The sequence below is a fragment of the Phalacrocorax carbo genome, chromosome 7 (genome assembly GCF_963921805.1).
Source record: "Phalacrocorax carbo chromosome 7, bPhaCar2.1, whole genome shotgun sequence".
Lineage (NCBI taxonomy): Eukaryota > Metazoa > Chordata > Aves > Suliformes > Phalacrocoracidae > Phalacrocorax > Phalacrocorax carbo.
Window position 1 is genome coordinate 44,647,629 of NC_087519.1, and position 8,572 is coordinate 44,656,200.

The 8,572-nt window shown below is 42.8% G+C and overlaps 1 protein-coding gene across 4 annotated transcripts; it reads left to right on the forward strand.

Annotated features, from left to right (window-relative positions):
- The first annotated feature begins 18 nt into the window (after window positions 1-18).
- Window positions 19-8,572, forward strand: LOC104040336 (tubulin alpha-3 chain). Of its 4 annotated transcripts, none has more exons than XM_064457750.1 (5): window positions 19-184; window positions 5,513-5,735; window positions 6,268-6,416; window positions 7,282-7,962; window positions 8,188-8,572. In XM_064457750.1, the coding sequence occupies exons 1-5, from the start codon at window positions 38-40 to the stop codon at window positions 8,491-8,493; spliced, it is 1,506 nt and encodes a 501-aa protein (XP_064313820.1). In that variant the 5' UTR covers window positions 19-37; the 3' UTR covers window positions 8,494-8,572. The 4 variants fall into 4 exon arrangements, with proteins under 4 accessions (XP_064313820.1, XP_064313824.1, XP_064313822.1 ...); XM_064457754.1 differs by having other exon boundaries at window positions 93-235; XM_064457752.1 differs by lacking the exon at window positions 19-184 and adding an exon at window positions 244-495.

Genomic DNA, 8,572 nt, shown 5'->3' on the forward strand with positions numbered 1-8,572 from the left:
CCTCCAATCCCTGCAGAGGCTGCCGGGGCGCTGGCCAATGAGGGCCCTGAGGACAGGAAGAGGACGCTTCTCTGCCCACCCCCCCGCCTTCCGGGTGGTGGCAGTGGTGCGGCGGACGTGTCGTACTACCCTGTGTCGTGGTACCCGGCCCTGCCAGTGCACCCGTCAGCTTCGTGGACAAGCGGTAGCGTTAAAATAGTCTGTTTACATCGGTAGAGAACATGTGGAATTAACCGTAAGTTACAGACAGGAAAATGTTTACGAGTTTGCAAAGATGCGAAGAAAATGGAAGAGGATGCAAAGGGCAAAGCGTGAGGTTGTCAGAATGTGATTCTCTACAAGTTCAACTTGCAATAAGAATCTAATTTGGAAAGTATAATCTCTAACACGCTAAACAATATAAAAGCATATGGTACGCTACCTTATGCAGAAATACTATGTTGCTGAGAATCGCTGAAGTGTCTCCTCTGTGTGAACTCATCAGTCGTTGCCATGGTCAGTGATAATTAAAAGCACTTGGATCTTTGCAGGATAGAGGCTTTTGAAAAATGCTTTCACGTCACTTAGGTGAAACCACTCGGAAGTTTCCTACAGCTTCTCCCAGATACTGTAACTGAATGAGCTTAATTTAAGCAAAATAGATACTTGCTGTAACCAACAACAGATGAAGAAAATAAGGTTTTTTTCCTCTTCATTGCCCTACTAAAAAATTAATACTTTCACCCACCATGCCAGGGTTCTGCTCCATTCCATTAAATAATTGAAAATAACTTTCACAAAGTCACTGAGGCAGCCACTGCTATCCATTGCAAGAAATGTTTTGTCAAAAAGGGATTTATGTAGCAGTATTCTTGAATAAACCTGGATGCTAGATGAAAGAAAATTGTATAGTTTTATTTAAAGATGCAGGTTAATGTAAAAAAATGAAAGACACAAAAAACCACAACGGTGACAAACCAAATCCCACCTTTTGAATTATTCATCCTTAAAACTTTGCCAACAAATTTTGCATAAGGATTATCATCAGGGCAAACAGTCCCAGCATTAAAACCTAATGTATCTGATGTATAAATTCACTGGCTTATACTAGATTTGCCAGACTAACTTTGTCAGAGGCAAAGACAGTAAAAGAAAACCCAGATTATTAGATTGATTTTTGCCAGAATTTTCTTCTATGTGAGTACATAATTTCTCCTCTTTAGATTTATACAGGTATTGCCATGGTCCTAGATAGTTTTAAGACTGACCCATCTTTTAGAAGCCAATTTTAACTTCCGTCTTTCAAACAGATCTTTCAAACAGAGTGTAGTTTTCTAGGCAAGACCGTATTTTTCATCAAATTACTGACACATTCTCACAGATCCAGTGGTTCAAAATGGAGTTTAAAATCTGTCCGTGTACCTGTTTCGGTCAATGCAAATTTACAGGTCAAAAATACCAAAACAGAATATCTATTATAGCTTTTAAAAATAAAGCTATATACTTACAAGGAAAACTGTAAGATAACTGGATTCTAGGAAACTGATTACTACATTTTTCTTGAAAAATAAAGAATCATAGAACATTCTCCCATAAGGACTTGCACATTAATCAAAACCAAAAGTGACAAAGAGAGTTCATTTACAATCATTTTTCTAACACAAGCTCTTCTGCTAACTGGACTGGTTCCCATTTGCTTCCTAACTCTTGAGCAATGCATGTGGCAGACCAAAGGGCATCCTACTTCTGGGCAAGCCAGGAGACCTGGGAAGTGGAGTCTTAACACTGAGCTTCCCACATCCACAGTTCCATGAAAACCTACAACCGAGAATGTCGGCAGTCAGAAATGCTAGGACTGCACAGCTCACTGCTCTCTCCCTTTCACATATAATGTTAATATTTAAGATTGCTACACATTTGAGCAGGGCCAATTTTAAATATCAAAGCATTTCAGAAACACTTTTTTTCATTCATTTATACCATTTATTATCCCCATACTGTTTCCTTATGCTCCCCTCCTCCTGTAATTTTTCTTCTTTCATACAAAGCTTGCAAGACTTTTGTTATCTTCTCTTGAATATACCAGAAACACAGACTTGATAATCTATAAAATAATAGCATATTGCAGTCTGGTTGTTTTCCAATCTGATATGTTCAGTATGGCTGAGACCACAATGATCAGCCCACGTCATTTCCTATAAAAAGTTAGGTATGGCAGCTTATGTCCTGCCTATGTTTTCAAAAGGGCTGTATTTTCTGCATCAGGAGTTCAGTATCTACAGAAAAAATATCCAGCAGTGATGGGAAATCAAGTCCTTTCAGATTTTTTTAAGGGACATTTTTTATCATAATTTCTCTTGAAGAATACATAAAAAAGGCTGAATACACAGTCCCTCTTAGAGGCTCTATACTACAGCCAATATTTTTCAGGCTCATTTCCTAAAGTAAAAGGAGTGGTCTACAATGACCCCTCCTTTCATTTCTCCCTTTGTTGGCACTAAATATTTTTTCTACCATTACCATAAGATGGCAATGCTGCATAGGCCTATTTTTTCTCTTCTGTGCCACAGTCATTGCCGTATTTGTAGCATAACTGCTTTTTAATAAAGATTTATGTCCATGAAGAGTCAAGGTGAAAAATCTTCCTGAGCTCACACAACCCATCAGGCTAGAATGGTTAAGATGTAAAAGAAATTCTGTAACTAAAAGCATATAAAGGAATTTGACATGTATAAAAGGATAGTAGGAGGAGTTGAACACAGCCAAGTCAGTCAGTGACAAGTAGATAATTTTACAGTTTAAATTTAAATGCCACTATGGTATGTATCTGTACAACTCTTTCAATCAGAGAGTAAATGGCCCCACAAAAGTTTTGCCAGTAAAACATAGAATATAGCTTTATGCAGAATTCTAAACACCAAAGTTCTTGAAAATAAAATTTTATCAGCTTTAGTTAGGCAGTGATAATAAAAAAATGTGCATTCTGAGAGGCCTAAAAGAGCTTGTCTTAGTGTACTAAGGTAAAGACTGAGAAATAGGATATGATTAATTTCTATACACAGATCAACAGAGCAAACCACTGAGAGGGAAAAAGGATTATGTAACTTAACCGAAGTTGTTCACACAAGCACAAATGGTTGTAGCTACTCATACATATATTTAGACCAGAAATAAATAGAAAAGAGACTAACATGAATAGTTGGGTTCCAGATAACTCTTTCAGAATGAATGACACCAAAATAAATTATTATTTTCGAGATTAATTTGTAATAGGAATTCTGTGACATGGCTGCCTCTGTGAGCAGGGAAATATGCTCAGTAAGTCAGCATCAATGACATACCAGTAAATATAAGAAAAATAGTAAATCCTCATAATTTGATACTTACAGCATGCCAATGGTCTGAAGATGCAGTAATGAACATATCTAGAGTCTTGAGACAGAGCAAAGTAGATCTATGAGTCACTATGAGAGAAAACAGTAGGCATCTTGGGAACATGGCAGAGCTCAGAGTCTGCATCATGCTGTGGAAGTGCTCTTCTCTGCTTACAGGAGCCCACGCAACTGGCTCACGATGAAGTTGCTCCAGTAAGCAACACAAGTTACATGGAAGAGACATGGGCCTCTGTCCCTGCAGCGATTCAGACCAGCTGTTGTCACATTGGGCAGGAATTTGAGCAGTGCACAGCAGATCTGCCTAGCTGTAATTTTAATTTAATTAAAATTTAATCCTCTCCCAGTCCGGAGCTGGGTGCAGGCCCTCATGCCGTTCCCCTGACAAGCAGCAGCCTTCCCGCAGCCTCGAGAAACGGCCGCCAGAGCGGCGCACTCCAGCCAAGCTCCCACGGCAGACCGCAGCCGCAGCACCAGCCGCAGCCCGCCCACAGGCACCCCCTGACACCCCGCTGCCCGCCCGGAGCAAGCCCCGCCCTGTGGGGGCGCCGCTGCTCCCGCGCTTCAGGAGAGCGCGTGGCGCAGGGAGGAGAGGGTCCTCGGCTAATCAGCGGTCTCCTTTCGCCCCTCGCGGGTAACAGCCAATGGGGAGTCCGCACGTGAGGGCGTGGGGCTCGAGGCCGGGAGCCGTCGGCAGTTGACGCTGTGCGGCGGGTGAGGTGGTTCGGTGGTGGCGGAGCTCCTCAGCTTAGCAAGGCATCATGGTGGGGATCGGGACCTTCGCGGCTGGGGAGAGGGCGGGTGTTCGGGAGCGCTTCTGCGGCGGCACTCGGGGGAGCTTACGGCTGCTCGTGCTGGGGGAGGACTTGCAGGCGGTCTCTGCGCGAAGTCCCCGCGCTAGGAGTAAAGCAGGGCTGGGGGAGGAGTTCGCCTCAGATTTAGTAGCCCAAGGGAGGTGAGGCGTAGAGGCTGGCTGGCGGCTAGTAAGGCGAGACGCGTGGAAAAGCGACGTTATTCTGTCCGTAGTGGGTACTTTCTGCACGGAGAAGTGAGGGGCGGGCTGAGACCCCGGCCCGGCGGGAAAGAGCGCGGCCGCAACCGACGGGGCGGGCACGTGGCCAGAGGAGAGGAGCACGGCCGGCAGCCAATGGCGTGGCAGCGCCTGCTCTTGGGCGGGCAGCGGCGGCCGCGAGGAGGGGCTCGCGCCGGCTGTGAGGCGCCAGGGGCGGGAAACGGTGAGGCGGCACCAGGGGTTCGGAGGCTGGGTGCGACTGAGCGGGAGTGGGAATAAGCACAGAGTTAGTCGCGCTGGGAAATTACTTCTGTCAGAGCCGCGGGGTTGAGAATTAAAACACAGAATCAAGGATACAGGTTTTGATGAAGCTATCAAGAAAACAGGAGAGAGCAGCCCACATGCCTTACTTTTTCTTTTCCACCTCTGCTTTTTTCCTAGATAGAGTGTAACTGTAAGCTAGAAAACCAGCTTATTTCCATCTCAGGTGTAAGATGAAATCGAGGTACTGAGAGATTAAACATATGTTAAAAATATTAAACATATATAAACAGTTGCTTAGAATCAAAGGAGCTGGCTAAAAGTGGGCAGATGGCATTTGATTGGGTCTCCCAGATGATTTCACAGAGGAATTCAAATATGTATGAATTGCCAGGGACTCTTTATGGTTATTATAAAGGAAAATGTACTAAATGGTCCTGTACAGGAAAGATTCTTGCAACAGTTACCCAGCACACGATTTGCAAACAAATCAAGGAAATTTGGGGATTTAGTTTTCCAAAACTAAAGGAAGGTGAAAAAAAAAAAGACTAGGCAGAATCTTAAAAGATACCTGCAGCATGGTAAGAGATGATGAATCTGTATTCACCCTATGTGTTAACAGACTGTGTTGTCTTCAATGTCTTCCAATAGTCTCAAAGTCAGCCCAGGTCAACTAAGGTGAGTAGAGTCTTGCTGGCAGCAGACAATTTGATCAGTTAAATTGTTGCTCAAGAGCAATCAGGGAATACTGTGGCAGAGAAAGATCATGGAAGGATACAACCCACAGACAGCTAGTTATTATGAGAATAAAATCTAGAAGACAGGTAGCTCCATAAGTCATTGTCATTGTTCTGTTTTTAATTTGCAGCGTGAATGCATATCCATCCACGTTGGTCAGGCTGGTGTTCAGATTGGCAATGCATGTTGGGAATTGTATTGTCTTGAACATGGGATCCAGCCTGATGGTCAAATGCCTAGTGACAAAACAATCGGAGGTGGAGATGATTCATTTAACACTTTCTTCAGTGAGACAGGAGCTGGTAAACATGTTCCCAGAGCAGTGTTTGTGGACCTAGAGCCGACTGTAGTTGGTATGTACCGAACATTAAAGATCTAAAGCGTAAAAGTTAACATCCCCTACTAATTTTCTGTGGTCTTTTTTGTTTGTTCAAACCACTATAGATTTTAAAAGATGTGTGTCTGGATGCCACTTTGATTTTTGAGGTTATTATTTCCTTTCTTTCAAATAACAATGGTCTACAGGTAACAACATTTGGAAAACAATAGAACTCTTTTACAGTCTGGATAATCTTTCTAGACTGCTGCACTGCATCCAGAGCTTTGCTGTAGTTTTTTTGCTATCTGGAATCTTGTCTGTACCTGTAATGTAGTTTCCTGAGTGACCTCTGTGTTCTCGGCTACAAATATTGCTTTGTGAGTGCCTGCTGCTGTCCCCAAACAAAGGGGCTGAAGTTTTGCCAGCTTCTTAGGCTGGTCAGGCAAGCTGCGTATAGTCAGGGATGTTGTCTGCGCTCTTTTGACGAGCGCTTAGTGTGTAGTCCCTATGCAGCACACACAGAACTGAACAGATCAAATTTTATGTTGTATTTTGGTTTTGTGTAGATGAAGTACGTACAGGTACATACAGGCAGTTATTCCATCCTGAGCAGCTCATTACTGGGAAAGAAGATGCAGCCAATAATTATGCCAGAGGCCATTATACCATTGGAAAAGAGATTGTTGATCTAGTGCTAGACCGCATCCGCAAGCTGGTAAGAATTCACTATTTTAAATACTGACTTGGAGCATGGATACAGCTCTATAGCTATCTGTAATGATGGGTTGCTATGCTTTTTCCCGAAGAATTTTGTGCATAGCTGATTGTTTAAAGCAAACTAAAACTTTTTATCTCCTTGCTTCCCCTCCTCCCCAGCTAAATAAAAATTCAGTCAGTAAAACTCAGACCTTTTTAGGCTCTGAAATAACTATTTTAAAGTCTTCTAAGGATACTTCAGAAACACACTATAAAAGCTTTAAACAACTGTAACAACGTTTTTATACTCTTCTGTTTGTTATTTTCAGTTTGAATCATACCATTATTGTCACGCAAAATATTTCTAGTACCCTGAACCTCAGGTTTTGGCTAAATGCTTAGCAATTTTAATTACTTCTCTAGTGTTTTTTATCTTGACATTGCGTTGTGAGAAACTCATGTAGGATGATGTGATTGTCTATTTAAAATGACAAAAATTAAAAAAAAAAAACCTTATTTTCTGCATCGATAATTGATACCAGCTGAAAGCTAGAGTGGGAATGTAAAGCTGTAACTCAGCTGTGATTTAGAGTAGCCGTCACAGTAGTATTAAAATGGCATCAAAGACCATAAAGCAACTTGTAAATATTAAAATACTTGTATTCAGAAGAAAGTTACGTAGAGGCACTGAGGCACTGGAACTTCTGAGTAAAAGACACTGAAGAAAAAAGGAAGACCACCTTTCAAGAATTCTGGGGTTTTATTATAACAATCTAAACCTAACAAATTTGAGAGAAATGCTTTTGAATTATTATTTTAAAACTGCTTTCTCCAAAATAATCAATAACTTCATTTTTCTCCCACTTTTTTTCCACCCCTTATAGGCTGATCTGTGCACAGGTCTGCAAGGTTTCCTTATCTTCCATAGTTTTGGAGGAGGCACTGGTTCAGGGTTTGCATCTCTGCTCATGGAAAGGCTCTCTGTTGACTATGGCAAAAAATCCAAACTAGAGTTTGCAATTTATCCAGCACCGCAAGTTTCCACTGCTGTAGTGGAACCTTACAACTCAATCCTAACTACCCACACGACGTTAGAGCATTCAGACTGTGCCTTCATGGTAGATAATGAAGCCATTTACGACATATGTCGTCGTAACCTTGACATCGAACGTCCTACTTACACCAATTTAAACCGATTAATTGGGCAAATCGTTTCATCCATCACAGCATCACTGCGTTTTGATGGAGCCCTCAATGTGGATCTGACAGAATTTCAAACTAACCTCGTTCCGTACCCGCGAATCCATTTCCCCCTGGTAACATACGCCCCTGTCATCTCTGCCGAAAAAGCGTATCACGAGCAGTTATCTGTGGCTGAAATCACCAACGCTTGCTTTGAACCAGCCAACCAGATGGTCAAGTGCGACCCTCGGCACGGCAAGTACATGGCCTGCTGTATGTTGTACAGGGGGGATGTGGTTCCCAAGGACGTCAATGCAGCTATCGCTACCATCAAGACTAAACGTACCATTCAGTTTGTGGATTGGTGCCCAACGGGATTCAAGGTACTTGCATAGCTTTTTAAGTGCTCGATGGTTTGTTGGGAGTTGTGTAGTGCTCAGAGGTTGCAGTCACTCTACAGCATTGTAATGTCCCTGTTAAATATTTTGATGAAATGCAAAATAACTAAGCTGTTTTATTTCTTCGTAACCACAGTGATTTTAAACTGTTAACAGAGGTAAGTCTGTAAGCCTTTCCACTCACGAAAGTTTTCATGTGTTTTCTTGAAGGTGGGCATTAACTACCAGCCTCCAACCGTGGTGCCGGGCGGTGACCTGGCAAAGGTGCAGCGGGCCGTGTGCATGCTGAGCAACACAACCGCTATTGCTGAGGCGTGGGCACGCCTCGACCACAAGTTCGACCTCATGTATGCTAAGCGTGCCTTCGTCCACTGGTACGTTGGGGAAGGAATGGAGGAAGGAGAATTTTCTGAAGCCCGGGAAGATCTGGCTGCCCTTGAGAAAGATTATGAAGAAGTCGGCGTAGACTCGGTAGAAGCAGAGGCTGAAGAAGGAGACGAGTATTTAGAAAACTGAGGTCTGGAAAAAGATATTTTAAAAAAAAATTGCAGAGCCCTGTTCGCTTGTTTGTTTTCCAGTAAAGTTGTAAAGGTTC